The following is a 16,856-nucleotide window of genomic DNA, read 5'->3' as shown; positions in this document are numbered from 1 at the left end:
CGCTGATGGAAACTGGCGACCTAACTGCCCAAACAGGGATTATGCGCCGTTCTTCTGCACTACGTGATAGTGCTCAGTGCTCTAAACAACGTTTAATATGTTGCAAGTTCTGGGATTATTCATCTGAAGAAGGCCACTGAACTGGTTATGTATCTAACGAAACCTGCGATCTAAGCAATAAAGTGTTCTAAAAGGATACTATATTCTCAAATAGATTTTAGATAGGACGAAAACAGAAGTAAAGGCATGGAGACCCACAGAACCAGAGCTGTAAAAGCAGTGTAGAAAACCCTGATCCTGCTACAGCCATTACTTCTGAAATACGTTGTGTGTGCTTGCCTGTCCAGCTACGTGACGTCTCTATTTTAGTGCATTAGTATCCTATTCTTTTTCTTAGGCCGTTATCCTGCCTAGTCGCAGGGTCGTCCTGGTTATGAACAGTGTTGGCATGGTTAAATTAAGGGTGGCCCGATGCCCACCCTCGGTGGGAGGGAAAATGTGTACCACAACTGTCTGCATGCAACGTTGTTCATGTGTAATTGAGTGAAAGTTTTCTAAATATTTGCGAATGATATAACTGAAGTGAGACATGGGGACCGACCAGGTAATGACCTAGTGCGATATGGTAAACCGTCTAAAATCAACATCCAGGCTGGCCATCACACCAAGCCAAGTCGTTAATCCCCGGGCGGATTCGATCCGGGGTCGCCGCTTCTACCCAGCCCGGAAGCCGCCCGTCAAAATATATGTCTTTCCGGCCGGGTATTTTGGCGTATTAACATAACCAGCATATCTTAATGTTACGCTGTTTCTTATAGATATAGCGTACCATGCATTAGTAGTAATGAAATCAAGATGCAGAAAGTGGAACACAGAGATTTAACACCAAATTTCATGTGAGTTGCGAGACTCATACCTGATCTCAAGTCTTTAATGGTATGAAGTAAATTTATCATTACAGAAATTGGTGATCGTATCAGTTGCCTTTGGCTCATGGTGATACTTCGTAGGTCTGATTATCCACTCTATTCGTACATGATACGTCGGTGTCGAGAGCTACATCTGCCACCACAGTCTTCAGTTATCATGCCGGCTGCTTTCTCTGCCACCATGATGGTAGGTGCGTTAGAATTTCCACTGACGTGTAGCGGAAAAACAGAGGAGTCGACTACGCGGAGGCCACTGATGCCCTTTACTCGCAGACGTGGGTCGACCACTGACTCCCTATGGATGCCCATCTGGCACGTTCCAACTGGGCGGGACCCTGAGGAAGTGAGATAGGGCAAGGCGCATCGCCAGTACTGCCTTGTGAGGTGCGGGTGCTGTAAGCATTGTCTAACGGGGATGTCGTGCACGGAGTTCACCCCAGGCACGTGGTGGCCAATGTCGACCACTTGCTGGATACCATCCAGCAGAGTCTCCACATCATCGGGATGGGACAGGTAATTGGCAGATATCCGCGGAGGGTCTTTTGGATTTTTGCTGCGCAGCTCCAACTTACCCCTGCTAAGTGGCCGAAGCAGTGTCACCACCGGCACTACAGCAGCTTGCGCTTGTCTCAGCACGTCCAGCCAACTTAGCAGTGTGTCTAATTTCAGACCTTGGAAGAACGACAGCATGGTGGCGCTCCTGAACAACAATTTGTGGGTAGTGCAGTAATGGCGTATTTGAACAGTAGGGGCTCCTTTCGTCTCACTGTTTGCTCTCGCAGCGAAACCTGTGTACCGTTCACACACCGGGCAAGCGAGAGGTCCTGTCCTTTCTTTGAGGTATTCGTACACAGCGTCGATGTTTTCTGGTTCGCTGTACACATCCTTGTCCAACAAGTACGCAATACCAACATACATTAGATGGTCTTGTAAGTTTTCTCCCACGCTCAGGTTCTGAACAACAGGTATGTCAAATTGGTGTAGGTGTTCCGGTCTGCCGATGCCCGAGAGCATGAGTAGCTTTGGCGAGCCTAAGGCTCCGGCGGAAATGATTAATTCCCGAGAAGCTCTTACTTGACGTGTTTGGCCTCTGAGTATGAACTCAGCTCCATAAGCACGTTTCGCCTTAGTATTTATTAGTACTCTAGTTACTAAGGCTTTCTGCACAACGTGCAAATTCTTCCTATGTTTGGCTGGTGCAAGAAAAGCTTTGGCCGTACTACAACGGGTTCCATTCCTTATGGTGTGCTGGACTAATCCGTAACCTATCATATCATTTCTGTTGAAGTCCGTGACTAAAGACTGGTTGAAATGAAGTGCTCCTGAAAAACAGAAAACAATACCATAGAATAATTATATACACACAAGGAATAAAGCTAACACAAATTTGAGAATCATTCTGTACCATTGTAACAGGACTAATGTTTTACTAACATTCCTCCATCTTTTGTTTGTATATGGCGTGGGAAAATTATTTACTGCTCAGGACGAAAAGTTCTATTATTGTAGATCATTCCGGAATAATCGAGTACAGACCTTATCCTGCTCATAACAGGATGTCACCCAGAAAATGTGATTTAGTGAAATAGTTTAATATTACGTCGCCATATTTGAATTACTGATGTTTACGGAAACAAAAAGTTACACGAAGCCTAAGAATCATTGAATTTCATGACTGTAATGGTACCATAACAGAACTAGCTTATCACTTCATTATGTAACAATGGTGTTCATAGAAAATGACAAATGATGTTATTACTTAGTCATAACGCTTATTCCCTTTTTAATTCGAAATTACTACGGTACACTTTATTAATAAGGAGTCGCTATTACATACGACTAAGATTAGACTAAGTATTTTGTTGACGCCAATACATATTTTTTGTTATCTATAACTGCTACCAATCTTTGACCTGACAGATGATTCGTTGGTCTGTGATGATACATGTTCCATTGCTTTTGATATTCTTTCATTATATGATCTTTTCCGTTATGTTGATAACATATACCTGTTTGTAACTTATATTTATAACACTACCTGTATGAGTCTCACTGAAGTCAGGTTTATCGTTGGGGTGCTCTTCATCATGATATTTAGTTATTTCGAATGTATTATAACGGCCTACGCCTATGTTAACAGCATTTTGATTTTTCGCTGTACAACTCTGTAAGTACTGCAGGTGATTCTTTGTACGTACAATATCTATCCTGCCGGGGAAAAGAAAAATAGTTTACCCATGAAGACGACATCGATTCTGATCCGATGACGGCATATACCTCCTGGGGTAAAGTAGACGTTCTGATAATGGGTTCAACGTCGTCCGCCAACAGACAACGTTGTGGCGTAGCTACTAGAGCACCATCTGTGTCTACCCTTTAACAGGGAATGCTTACAGCCGGAAGGTCCAGTGTGGTGCCAAAGTTAGAAGCAAGCAGTAACCGTGCCAGGGAAATGCACTCGGGGTTCCTACTGCTAAATGAATCAGTTTGGAAGAGGTCAAATTGTGGCCCTCCCAGTGGCGTGATCGACTTTCAGGAGAATTGCCTTCCAAATTGGGAGTGCTGCGTCGGTTGTGCACTGATGCTGGTATCAGTGGTTACGTGAACATTCTCACACCCGTAGACGAGGTTCTGGACGTTCAAGCAGTACAGATGCCCTCCAGAACCGTCGTATTGTAAGGACAGCAGTGGCAGACCGTACACCCACCACAACATAGATAAGTGGGCTCGTGAGCCCAGACATGTCAACATCAACTGTTGCGAACTGTTTACTAGCAATGTGACTATGGGCACCCACAAGTCTGGCCCGTCTCCCAGTCACGCCATAGCATCGACGTGGACGGCTCGATCCATCAGAGGATTACTTGGAAGAAGGAGTAGCGCGCCGTGGTCTTAGTCGATGAAAGCAGGTTCGGCCTGCACGCAAGTGATCGTCGTTCGCACGTATGAAGTAGACCTGGTATGTCTTCCCCAGACCTTATAGTCTGGGGTGCTTTAGCTACATCTCTCGTTCGCCTTGGGTGTTTCTGGAGTGAACGCTAACCTGAGCTCAGCACCTTCAGAATGTTGTTAGACACTCTTCTATATGAATGTGATGTGTTAGTCCAACTGGACAACCCTCGCCCACACATAGTCCGTGAAACTCCACGTGCTCAGCAAGACGTGCAGCAACTTTCTCTGCTAGCACGTTCTTCGCACTTGTCTTCAGTCGAGCACGTGTGGGACATGATGGGAAGAGAAGCAACTCGTCCGACTCGTCAAACACCAACTGTACTAGAGCTATGCGAAATAGTCGAGCACGCGTGGACTAACGTGTCCCAGGATGGTATTCGCCATCTGTACGATCGACTGGGTGACAGAGTCAGCACCTGCATTGCCGCCCGTGGAGGCTACACCACGTACCAGTGTTGGTGTTTTAGCATGGGTCGATATCTGGTACCACAGAACAGCTTCTGCTCTTGCTCTATAGATGTAATCATTTCATGTACATCATATGAACTGTTGCAACAATAAATTCTGAGTGAAATGCAAACCTCTAAAAGGGTGCACAAATTCTTTCCGGCAGGGTATGTTATTATTTGACTGTCTGTACTAGATTTACACTACTGGCCATTATACTTGCTTCACCAAGAAGAAATGCAGATGATAAACGGGTATTCATTGGACAAATATATTACACTAGAACTGACATGTGATTGCGTTTTCACGCAATTTGGGTGCATAGATCCTGAGAAATCAGTACCCAGAACAAGCACCTCTGGCCATAATAACGGCCTTGATACGCCTGGGCATTGAGTCAGACAGAGCTCGGATGGCGTGTACAGTTACATCTGCCCATGCCGCTTCAACACGATACCACAGTTCATAAATAGTTGTGACTGGCGTATTGTGACGCACCAACTGCTCGGCCACCATTGACCAGACGTTTTCAATTGGTTAGAGAGGGAGAATGTGCTGGCCAGGGCAGCAGTCGAACATTTTCTGTATCCAGAAAGGCCCGTACAGGACCTGTAACATGCGGTCGTGCATTATCCTGCTGAAATGTACTATTTTGCAGGGATCGAATGAAGGGTAGAGCCACGGGTCGTAACACATCTGAAATGTAACGACCACTATTCAAAGTGCTGTCAATACGAACCGAGACGTGTAACAAATGGCACCCCATACCATCACGCTGGGTGATACGAAAGTAAGGCAATGACGAATACACGTTTCCAATGTGCGTTGATGTCGCCAAACATGGATTCAACCATCATGAAGCTGTAAACAGAACCTGGATCCATCCGAAATAATGACGTTTTGCCATTCGTGCACCCAGGTTCCTCGTTGAGTACACCATCGCACGCGCTCCTGTGTGTGATGCATCGTCAAGGGTAACCGCAGCCATAGTCTCCGAGCTGATAGTCCATACTACTGCAAACATCGTCGAACTGTTCGTGCAGATGCTTGTTGTCTTGCAAACGTCCCCATCTGTTGACTCAGGGATCGAGACGTGGCTGCACGATCCGCTACAGCCATGCGGATAAGATGAGTGTCATCTCGACTGCTACTGATACGAGGCCGTTGGGATCCAGCACGGCGTTCCGTATTACCCTCCTGAACCCACCGATTCCATATTCTGCTAACAGTCGTTGGATCTCGACAAACGCGAGCAGCAATGTCGCGGTACGATAAACCACAATCGCGATAGGCTCCAATCCGACCTTTATCAAAGTCGGAAACATGATGGTACGCATTTCTCCTCCTTACACGAGGCGTCACAACAACGTTTCACCTGGCAATGCTGGTCAACTGCTGTTAGTGTATGAGAAATCGGTAAGTTCTTCATGTCTGCACGTTGTAGGTGTCGCCACCGGCGCCAACCTTGTGTGAATGATCTGAAAAGCTAATCATTTGCATATCACAACATCTTATTCCTGCCAGTTAAATTTAGCGTCTATAGCACGTCATGCCGGCCGGTGTGGCCGTGCGGTTCTAGGCGCTACAGTCTGGAACGGCGCCACCTTTACGGTTGCAGGTTCGAATCCTGCCTCCGGCATGGATGTGTGTGATGTCCTTAGGTTAGTTAGGTTTAAGGAGTTCTAAGTTCTAGGGTACTGATGACAACTGATGTTAAGTCCCATAGTGCTCAGAGCCATTTGAACCATTTTTTTGTAGCACGTCATGTTCGTGGTGTAGCAATTTTAATGGCCAGTAGCGTATATTTCGTTTCGTTTTAGTTCTAGTCCTCCAGAGATATGCTTGTAGTAAGTGAAACCGGTTGAGAAATAAAGTTGCTTATGTACAAACGAAGGCTCATGATGCTTTACTTCAAATATCTGACAGCTGTAAGCAGTTACCTCAATAAAGTTCTTACAAACAGACTAATTTGGTAGGTGAAAAACCCTTCATACACTTATTTCAAGTTACAGGAGTTACGTAAATAAAAAAATATACAGGAATATGTTATTTTCTTCCCTTACACATATTTATTGATTGCTGTTCACATTCATACATAGGTGTTTGACATCGGGTTTCCCATTGCAATCTTCCAGCTGTCAATGTATTACATTCTTGCATTTTTTCACAAGCTGTTAGATTGAACAGTAGGGTCGAAACTTCGACCCATTGTTCAATATAGCCACGCGGTCTAGGACGCTATGTCCCGCCACAGGTTCGAGTTCTCCGTCGGACATGTGTGTGTAGTTCTTAGCCGAAGTTAGTTTAAGTAGCGTGTAAGTCTATGGCTGATGGCCTCAGCAATTTTGTCTCTTAGGAATTCACACACATTTGAACAATCGAACTGTTCAGTATAAACAACGAAGAAGAAATGATGGCAATGAATGAAAGATTCAAGATTGGGATTAAAATTCAAGGTGAAAGGAGAATAAGAGCAATATTCGCTGATGACATTTGTATATATACATGCGTACGGCAAACAGTCTTTCCACTTTGGTAAAAACGGTTCCAGTGAAATCACCGAAGCTAAACGCTGTCGGACTTGGCTAGCTCTCAGATGGGTGACCTTCCGGGTTTGCCGAGAACTGTTGGCAAGTGGGGTTCATTCAGGCCTTGTAAGGCCAGTTGAGAAGCTACAGAACTGAGAAGTAACGGCTATCGTCACGAAAACTAAGAAAGGGCAGGGCGAGCGCTGTCGTAGCTACATGCCCTCCATATCCGTATCTAGAGACACCTATCGGCTCAGTATGACACGGCGTCAGTCGATACCGTTGGGCCTTCCGAGGGCTGTTCGGACAGAGTATACTTAATTATACTAAAGTAATTATTATAGTAATTATAGTAAAGAAATAACATGAAACGCCTGCAGTTTTTTGCTGCCCAGTTTTGCTTTATTTGTCCCATTGAAGGCGTGAACTTTCTGTGCTGCTTTGTTGCAACATGTTTCATTTATTTAATTTTTTGTGATTTCTTCTATTCTTCGTTGCACGGACACTTGCTGTAATGGACCTGCATTCCCTGATAGCAGCAACTGCTGTCGAAATTGAAAGCTATTGTCACTGACAGGACGCAACACTCATCTCTTCTCCCTGACTTTCAGTGTCTTCGAGCGTCTTTCTTACAATGTGTTTTACGGCTGCGACCGATTCACCATTCCTTGCAGACTGTCACTAACATTGTGGTCATGGACACTTCCATCCTCACATTCAGTAAGGCCCCTACGTGAATCCATATTACTGTACTGATTCCATACAACTGACTATCACGTACACTCTACTACACAGTCATAACTCATGTCAGCGCTGAAATGTGACATGGCCGCTCCAATGCAACCAATGCATGCTTGAAATCGGGTGGCTATAGTCCGATCTACGATCGATGGTGGTTCGCGCATGTCGAGGATGCAAATTGCATTGTTGACAATTCTAAGAGACAGTTGCGGTACGTGCAGGCGCGTGCTTTCCGCTTGAACAAAGCGTAAATCGTGCAAATTATATCTCTCGCTTGCTTGTGCAGAATTCATACTTAGCACTACAATTAGCGATGACAGCTCGCAACAAATTGGATCGAAATTCACTAAACAAGTCGTTACGGTCACGTTTAATCCTAGCTACGGCATTCATAGCAGGGCACCCAGAACATGCTGAACGCTCATTGCCTGCCGGAGAATAAGTGTCATAGATGCGCAGAACAAGCCTAAATTCGACCGCCATCGTTCGTGACTCCAACTACAGTACTTTTCGCGATGTACTTGTCTCGCTTAAGAAAGTCGCAATTGTATAGGCGTACCTTGCTGCAGGGCGTGGATAATCGGATGTTCCCTGGTCGGCGTGGTGACGGTTAGAGGACCCCCTCGACTGTGGTGGGATGGTGCGTCTGGTAGCCCCCATATGTCCTCCGATACCGCGTCCTCAGACTTCATGAAGAAGGGCAGCACATCCTCATACGACCAGCCGGGGCTGCCAAGTGCTTCCCAATTGTCGTAATCGTATCTGAAAGCCAAGATTCACCAACTCTGTCACTAACTGGACAAAAACTAAATCGTGTAATTCTTCATTTTTACCGATTTTAGTGTGAAGGAAAGGTTGTCGGCGAACCGACTTGCTCGTCGTATCAGACAAGCTCACTATTCCGATAGCAAAACGATATTTCATCACCCGGCGCGTTGGTGGTCTGATGGCAGGAAGCTGGAATGTCCTTTGACGGTGAAAACTCGTTTTGCTGTCGAAACATTGTGCACGTCTGACACGACGATCAGACTGTTTACCTGAGAACTTGTTGTTCATTGGCTAACAGCTTGGTCTATGCAGTAAGCACTCTCTCAATTCCTAGCTTCCGTATTCACATACAGCAGCGACGGCTATCACAAAATGTTACATATGATCCAGGCGACATTACGTCATGTTTTCGTGGAAAACACAAACATGAAGCTAAGCGACTCTGTGTCTCTCAAACATTAATACTACTTCCTGGTATTGTAGCTCACGAAGACAATATAAAGCTACCCAATAATATACGAAATATGTGCAGCTATACAGGGTGTGACTCAAAAGTTTCAAGACTTAACTCAGAACTAGAGATGTATTGGACATTTAAGTACAGCGAACTAAAATTCTTCAAAATATGATCCTTCAGCATGAACACAGCGCTGTCCACGCGTCTTCCACTGCTCGTAGCCCTTCTGGAAGGCTTCGGGAATCATTCTGTGAAGGGCTCTCGTCGAAGCCTGCTGGATGGCGACGATGGAGTCGAATCACTTCCCTAGGCCAGTCTTCGTTCGGGGGAAGAGGAAAAAGTCACTAGGAGCCGAGACAGGGCTACAGGATGGCTGCGGCAGTGTTGTCATTGAACTTGACCAAAACTTCGGCGGCGGCCCGCGACGTGTGAGCGGGCGCGTTGTCATGGTGGAGAATCCAATCACCCCTGATCGCCGGGCGGACGCAGTGAACTCGATCCCTCAAACGGCGGAGCACTCACACTAAGACGATAGTCATTGTTTAAAAAGTTTCCGCACTCTCTCCAAATTCGGCTTGATGATGACCTCCCAGAGCGGTCGTCGTCTTCACCATTCCCGCGGCCATCTTTGAAGCGTTTGTGCCACATGAAAACCATTTCGTGGGACATGGCTTCTTCCTTAAAGGCCTCTTGAATCATACCGAGAGCCTCCGTGGTGGTTTTGTTCAGTCTCACGCAAAACTTAATCGCATAACTCTTCTCCATTTCCGCCTCTCCCACTTTTCGACCGAGGTCAATGACACGCACTCACGCTGCAAGCGATGCCCACAGGGTTCCGGAGGCAACTGCCGCAGCGTCAGTTCGTTCCCTGAGGCCCCCATCGAGCGGAACCGGTCCGCGCGCGCTCCCCTACTCAGAAATGTATCAGTATTGAAACTTCAGAATTACATCTTGTACATCTGCACTTATGTGCAGAACATAAGTACGAAACCAAGTAATATTTGTTGATAAGGCTCGGACCACACATATAAATAAAAAAATTGGCCAAGTGCTAGTAGAACTCGCGCACTGAGTGTTCGGTACAAACTTACTTATGTGTCTAGACAGTTCATCCATTCGAGGAATCGAGAATCTCGATCACTTTTACTTGTTATCGACACATACTGGCAAGATATCGGTTCCTTGAATTTCAATATTATCCAGAATGTTGTAATTTCAGTAATATAAATGTGACTAATTCATGCGACAGGCAGGCGACCATTATTAAAATAATCAGTATATCTCCATTCAGGCAGACTAGTCTGTGAATTTTTGTGTCACATACAATTTGAAACGCCATATATACGAGCAGTAATCACACCTTGAAATCTGATGGTGAATAAATTCCGAAAAGCGTCATTTGAGCAATGGTCATTCCTTGCCTGATGTTTACTGAGTGAGGTGGCTCAGTAGTTAGCACACTGGACTCGCATTTGGGAGGACGACGGGTCAAACTCACATCATCGTGATTTTCCTAGGTTCCAAGCAAATGTCAGTACGGCTCCTTTGAAAGGGCACTGCCGATATCCTTCCCTATCCTTGAGACAATACGAGCTTCTCCTCCATCTCTAATGATGATGTTGAAGGGACGTTAAATCCAATCTTCGTCCCTTTTTATGCCTGATGACTGACTTTTAAAAAAGGCGACCCGATCAACCTGAATGCAGAATTAGTGATTGTTTTAATTTCAAATCTGGCGTCGGATAACAGATGACCGAAGATTTTTTTACGTGTAGTATAATCACAAATTAACAATTTTCGGATTTTTTCCTTTATTTGTACTTTGAAACATTGTTCCATGCCAAATTTCATGACCTTGGACCAACACTCAGTATCCTTTAGGTTTTGATGAGTGAATTTGCGAGTATCAAAATAAGTGACCTAAATGGCCGCGTCTTTTTATCGCGTTCACTTTTAAGCTTACATTTATAACACCGCCATGGGACCATAGACTTTAGTATGTGAAATAAATTTCGACCTGATACCATTACCTGTCCCTGGCGTTTAATTAAAAATTTTCTCCAGCATATGACGTATATATCAGGAAAAATTGTTTTAATAATTTTGTATTCATGTTTTTTATGCTTTTAAAGCACAATAATGAACATTTATTATCATTCTGCTGTCTTTTTCTCTAAATCTATGCTTCGTTTCGTCCTGTGTGATCTAAGACGTAGCTAATCGAGATACAGAAATCAGCTTTGCACAGAGGGTCAGTTTTACTCACATTAACACAGATTTGGCCATGAGCTTGCTTGTGGAGGCCTTAAATCATCTTGAAAACGTTATATTATTCTTTTGGAAGATTATGTCCTGAGGTACCACATTCCATTACGGGCTAATAGGTTTGTCAGAAGTGGCTCTTGCTTCTTAAATTATATATAAAAAAAAAATTAAAAAATGGGAAGTCAGAACAAAAACAAAACCGCCTATTTGCTTTCAGATGTTAACATTTTGTATGATATCCTACTAGTCTCATACAAAGAAATGATATCCCATCAGCTGGGATGTGTATAGGTGAACAATAATTTTCCACAGTGCCATAGCTACAGATGACAAATAAATTAAGACGAAAGCAGCGCTTTTGATAAATTTATACATACTCCGCAAGCTAACACTCAGTTCGTGTTGAGGGTACCCTGTACTACTGCTAGTCATTTACTGATCAGTTCTACTCAGGAACAAAAATGGTTCAAATGGCTCTGAGCACTATGGGTCTTAGCATCTGAGGTCTTAATTTCCCTAGACTTAGAACTACTTAAACCTAACTAAGGATGTCACACACATCCATGCCCGAGGCAGGATTTGAAACTGCGATCGTAGCAGCAGCGTGGTTCCGGAGTGAAGCCCCTAGAACCGCTCGGCCACAGCTGCCGGCACTCAGGAACAGAACGAGGGAAAAATGACAGTCTATGTGGCTCTGTATGAACCCTATTTGTCGTATCTTGTATTCGTGGTCCTTACGTGAAATTGTATTGGCGGCAGTAGAATTATTCTGCAGTCAGCTTCAAATGCTGGTTCTCTAAATTTCTTCGAAAAGAAAGTCGCTTTCCTTCAAGGGATTCCTACTTGAGTTCCCGAAGCATCTCCGTAATACTTCCGTGTTATACGAACGTACTGGTAACAAATCTGGGAGCCGGCCTCTGAACTGCTTCGATGTCTTCCTTTAAACCCACCTGGTGCGGATCCCAATCACTCGAACAGTACTGAAGAATAGGTGGCACAAGCCAACCCGTTCACATGGTTGGCAAAGAGAGCAACCGAATTATAAGATCACCACTGCACTCACATTACAGTAATACTGCAAGCAAAGCACTGAGGGTAAAGCGTAATAGCAATAACGTTTGAGGTAGACATTGACAATGACTGACCTGTGCCCGCGGAGGTAGTACATGTCGTCGATGCTGCTGCTGCCTCCAAGACCGCGGCCGGTCACGATGGTGCAGCTGTCTCCCAGATGTCCTCGGCATGCGTGGGCTTCCGGCTCCGTGTGGAACATCTTGCCGCTGGAGCGCAGTGCGACTGGCGAAACCAGGCCGGCCACTTCTGAGGACACGTGCGGCGCCGACCCCTCCTCCAGAAGCAGCACCTGGAGGCCAGGAATCCTCACAGCTCATCCAAGACTCGTCGTTTCACTCGTGCGTAAATCCCTTATCACCCGTGATTCACAAAAATCCCTTTTTTCCTCTTTAATTAGAACCGACGATCGCTTCATTTGGAAGTTTCAATGATCATTGATCACCATCTTCGATTACTGCGAGTCCTACAATAAGTTCCAAACAGCGATAACCTCTAAAACCACCCTATCGACCTAAGTTTTCCGTAACTCACACACCTCTCTGTGCTACTGAAGACATCATCTACATCTACATCTACATCTATACTCCGCGAGCCACCTTACGGTGTGTGGCGGAGGGTACTTATTGTACCACTATCTGATCCCCCCTTCCCTGTTCCATTCACGAATTGTGCGTGGGAAGAACGACTGCTTGTAAGTCTCCGTATTTGCTCTAATTTCTCGGATCTTTTCGTTGTGATCATTACGCGAGATATATGCGGGCGGTAGTAATATGTTGCCCATCTCTTCCCGGAATGTGCTCTCTCGTAATTTCGATAATAAACCTCTCCGTATTGCGTAACGCCTTTCTTGAAGTGTCCGCCACTGGAGCTTGTTCAGCATCTCCGTAACGCTCTCGCGCTGACTAAATGTCCCCATGACGAATCGCGCTGCTTTTCGCTGGATCATGTCTATCTCTTCTATTAATCCAACCTGGTAAGGGTCCCATACTGATGAGCAATACTCAAGAATCGGACGAACAAGCGTTTTGTAAGCTACTTCTTTCGTCGATGAGTCACATTTTCTTAGAATTCTTCCTATGAATCTCAACCTGGCGCCTGCTTTTCCCACTATTTGTTTTATGTGATCATTCCACTTCAGATCGCTCCGGATAGTAACTCCTAAGTATTTTACGGTCGTTACCGCTTCCAATGATTTGCCACCTATGGCATAATCGTACTGGAATGGGTTTCTGCCCCTATGTATGCGCATTATATTACATTTATCTACGTTTAGGGAAAGCTGCCAGCTGTCGCACCATGCATTAATCCTCTGCAGGTCTTCCTGGAGTACGTACGAGTCTTCTGATGTTGCTACTTTCTTGTAGACAACCGTGTCATCTGCAAATAGCCTCACGGAGCTACCGATGTTGTCAACTAAGTCATTTATGTATATTGTAAACAATAAAGGTCCTATCACGCTTCCTTGCGGTACTCCCGAAATTACCTCTACACCTGCAGATTTTGAACCGTTAAGAATGACATGTTGTGTTCTTTCTTCTAGGAAATCCTGAATCCAATCACAAACCTGGTCCGATATTCCGTAAGCTCGTATTTTTTTCACTAAACGTAAGTGCGGAACCGTATCAAATGCCTTCCTGAAGTCCAGGAATACGGCATCAATCTGCTCGCCAGTGTCTATTGCACTGTGAATTTCTTGGGCAAATATGGCGAGCTGAGTTTCACATGATCTCTGTTTGCGGAATCCATGTTGGTTATGATGAAGGAGATTTGTATTATCTAAGAACGTCATAATACGAGAACACAAAACATGTTCCATTATTCTACAACAGATTGACGTAAGCGAAATAGGCCTATAATTATTCGCATCTGATTTATGACCCATCTTTCCATAGAGAACTGTTCCAGTTATGCCCAGTGCAAATACCTGACACTTTCTTCGGTAGTGATCAGCTCCAGTTATGATACCTCTAACACACAGGATGATTCTTAGCTTTCCATACCTCAATAGGTATAAAAGGAAGCCTGTCTGTCTGACTGTTCAAAACGCTTTTTCTGAGGAACGAGTAGGCGTATCAAGTTTAAATTAATGTCACTTTTTGGAACGTATACTGTATTCGAACATTATGAAGTACCTCGAAGAAAACGATTTATCGACACATAGTCAGTAGGGATTCAGAAAATATCGTTCTTGCAAAAGACGACTAGCTCTTTATACTCATGAAGTAATGAATGCTATCGACAGGGGATGTCAAATTGATTCCATATTTTTCGATTTCCAGATGGCTTTCGACACCGTTCCTCACAAGCGTCTTCGAACCAAACTGCGTGTCTATGGAATATCGCCTCAGTTGTGCGACTGGATTCGTGATTTCCTGTCAGAAAGGTCACACTTTTTAGTAACAGACGCAGAGTTATCGAGTAAAACACAAGTAATATCCGGCGTCCCCCAAGGAAATGTTATAGGCCCTCTATTGTTCCTGGCCTATATTAACGACATAGGAGACAATCTGAGTAACCGTCTTCGATTGTTTGCAGATGATGCTGTCATTTACCGTCTTGTAAAGTCATCAGATGTCAAAACTAATTGCAAAATTATTTAGATAACATATCTGTATGGTGCGAAAAGTGGCATTTGGCCCTGAACAAAGGAAAGTGTGAAGTTATTGATATGAGTACTAGAAGAAATCCGCTAAATTTCGATTACGAGATAAGTCACAAAAATGTGAGCGTTGTAAATTCAACTAAATACTTAGAGATTACAATTACAAATGACCTGAAATGGAACGATCAAGTAGATAATGTTGAAACGAAAGACTGCGGTTCATTCGTAGAACACTTAGGAGGTGCAACAGATCTACCAAAGAGACTGCTTACATTATGCTTTTCCGCTGTGCTGTGTTGGATTCGCATCAGGTTGGACTGACGGATGTCATCGAAAAAGTACAAAGAAGGGCAACTCGTTTTGTATTATCGCGAAATAGGGGAGATAGTGCCACAGACACGATACGTGAACTAGAGGGGCAATCATTAAAACAAAGGCATTTTTCGTTGCGACAGGGTCTTCTCATGAAATTTCAATCACCAGTTTTCTCCTCCGATTGCGAAAACATTCTATTGGCACCCACCTACATAGGGAGAAATGATCGTCACGATAACATAAAAGAAATCAGGGCTCTCGCAGAAAAATTTAAGTGTTCGTTTTTCCCGCATTCGAGAATGGAAGATCACGTAGATGTAGACAGATGTACTAACGCCTATGATCTCACGAAGATGTAAAAAGTGAAGCTTCGAAGTTAGTGTCAGCAAAAGATATGTCACATACTTTGATACTCGCGAAATTAGTCAGCAAAACATATAGGGTACTTCCCGTCGTCTATTATCATGAAATTTGTCAGCAGGAGAGCTTTCACGGTACGGCACAGGCAAAGGAAAAAATCCAAAAATTGTCAGTTGTAATTATATCAGACGAACATTTTTTTGGTCATTTGTTACATGACTGTTTGTCTGTCCTTCGGTCTGTCCAGCCCCTTTTTTTCTCAGGTGGGTATACTTTTCAAGTAGATATTTATGACACATATTAAGGTCTATAGTCACTTGACGTTGTAATGAAGGGAAGGTTCTATGTCAATGCAGTAAAAAGATATTACCATTTATGCCACATACTTTGATACTTGCAAACTTACTGCCCAAAACTTACAAGAAACTTCCCATTTACTTAAAAATTCTTGTCTGTCTGTCCATTTATAACACATGTGTTGATACTCGCAAACTCATTCATTAAAATCAATAAGGTACTTCCCCTTGACTAGAATCAAGAAATTTGGCGGGAAGAAAAGTTTCACAATACAAGAAATGGAAAAAAATTAGAAAATGGATAATTTGTAATGTATATTACAGGTAAAAAAATATTTCTTTTGTCATTTGTTGATCGACTTAAAACTTGAAATTAAAATTTTCTCGAAAGCCCTGGAATCCCTGCGACCGATGTCTTGCCAGTATCAGTGTGGATAACAGCCAATAATCATCGAGATTCTGACTCCCGTAATGCACGAACTGTCTGTCTAAGTAATGAAATTTGTTCTGAAGCCTCAGTGCGTGAGTCGTACTCACACCTGGCAAAATTTTCCGAGCCGCGCGGTCTAGGGCGCCTTGTCGCGGTCCGCGCGGTTCTCCCCGTCGGAGTTTCGAGTCCTCCTTCGGGTATGAGTGTATGTGTCGTTCTTAGCGGAAGTTACTTTAAGTTAGATTAAAAAGTACGTAAGCTTAGGGACCGATGACCTCAGCAGTTTGGTTCCATAAGACCTTACCACAAATTTCCAAATTACAAAATTTTCTAAATTTGGGCTAATTGGACGAAACGCTCTCTGAGTATAAGGAGCAAAATGGATCATTCATTGTTTCTATGCAGTAGGGTATTTATTAATTCATCACGCCTGTACAGTACAGTGCAGTACAGAGATCCATATGCTACCATGAGACCAGTGTTAACAAAGCGTTCGAAGCGGATCCCACGGTCTTCTACACATGCGCAAATTCGATGTAGCAGTAACTATCACACGTTTCCAGACATGCCATCTTGCAACCGAATGGTGTTACAGGCAGTATGAATGTGCTGTCGAAGTGTCTGTAAGTCCGAGATATGTTCCGCTTACATGACTACTATCAGGTGCCACTGAAAGTAGAAATTATAAACGT

At 44.1% G+C, this 16,856-nt stretch overlaps 1 protein-coding gene across 1 annotated transcript in view; it reads right to left on the bottom strand.

Annotated features, from left to right (window-relative positions):
• Positions 1 to 1,025: 1,025 nt before the first annotated feature.
• The window catches only part of LOC124777468 (glucose dehydrogenase [FAD, quinone]-like), a 59,144-nt gene continuing 43,313 nt past the window's right edge, over positions 1,026 to 16,856 (bottom strand). Inside the window, exons 2-4 of the mRNA XM_047252897.1 lie at positions 12,233 to 12,450; positions 8,157 to 8,359; positions 1,026 to 2,251 (exon numbers count right to left, since the gene is read on the bottom strand). Of these exons, the coding sequence (XP_047108853.1) occupies positions 1,026 to 2,251; positions 8,157 to 8,359; positions 12,233 to 12,450 (1,647 nt within the window). The remainder of the gene's footprint in view (positions 2,252 to 8,156; positions 8,360 to 12,232; positions 12,451 to 16,856) is intronic.

The sequence above is a fragment of the Schistocerca piceifrons genome, chromosome 1 (assembly GCF_021461385.2).
Source record: "Schistocerca piceifrons isolate TAMUIC-IGC-003096 chromosome 1, iqSchPice1.1, whole genome shotgun sequence".
NCBI classification, from domain to species: domain Eukaryota; kingdom Metazoa; phylum Arthropoda; class Insecta; order Orthoptera; family Acrididae; genus Schistocerca; species Schistocerca piceifrons.
Note: the sequence above shows the minus strand (reverse complement) of the source record. Positions and strands in the feature narration are given on the sequence as shown.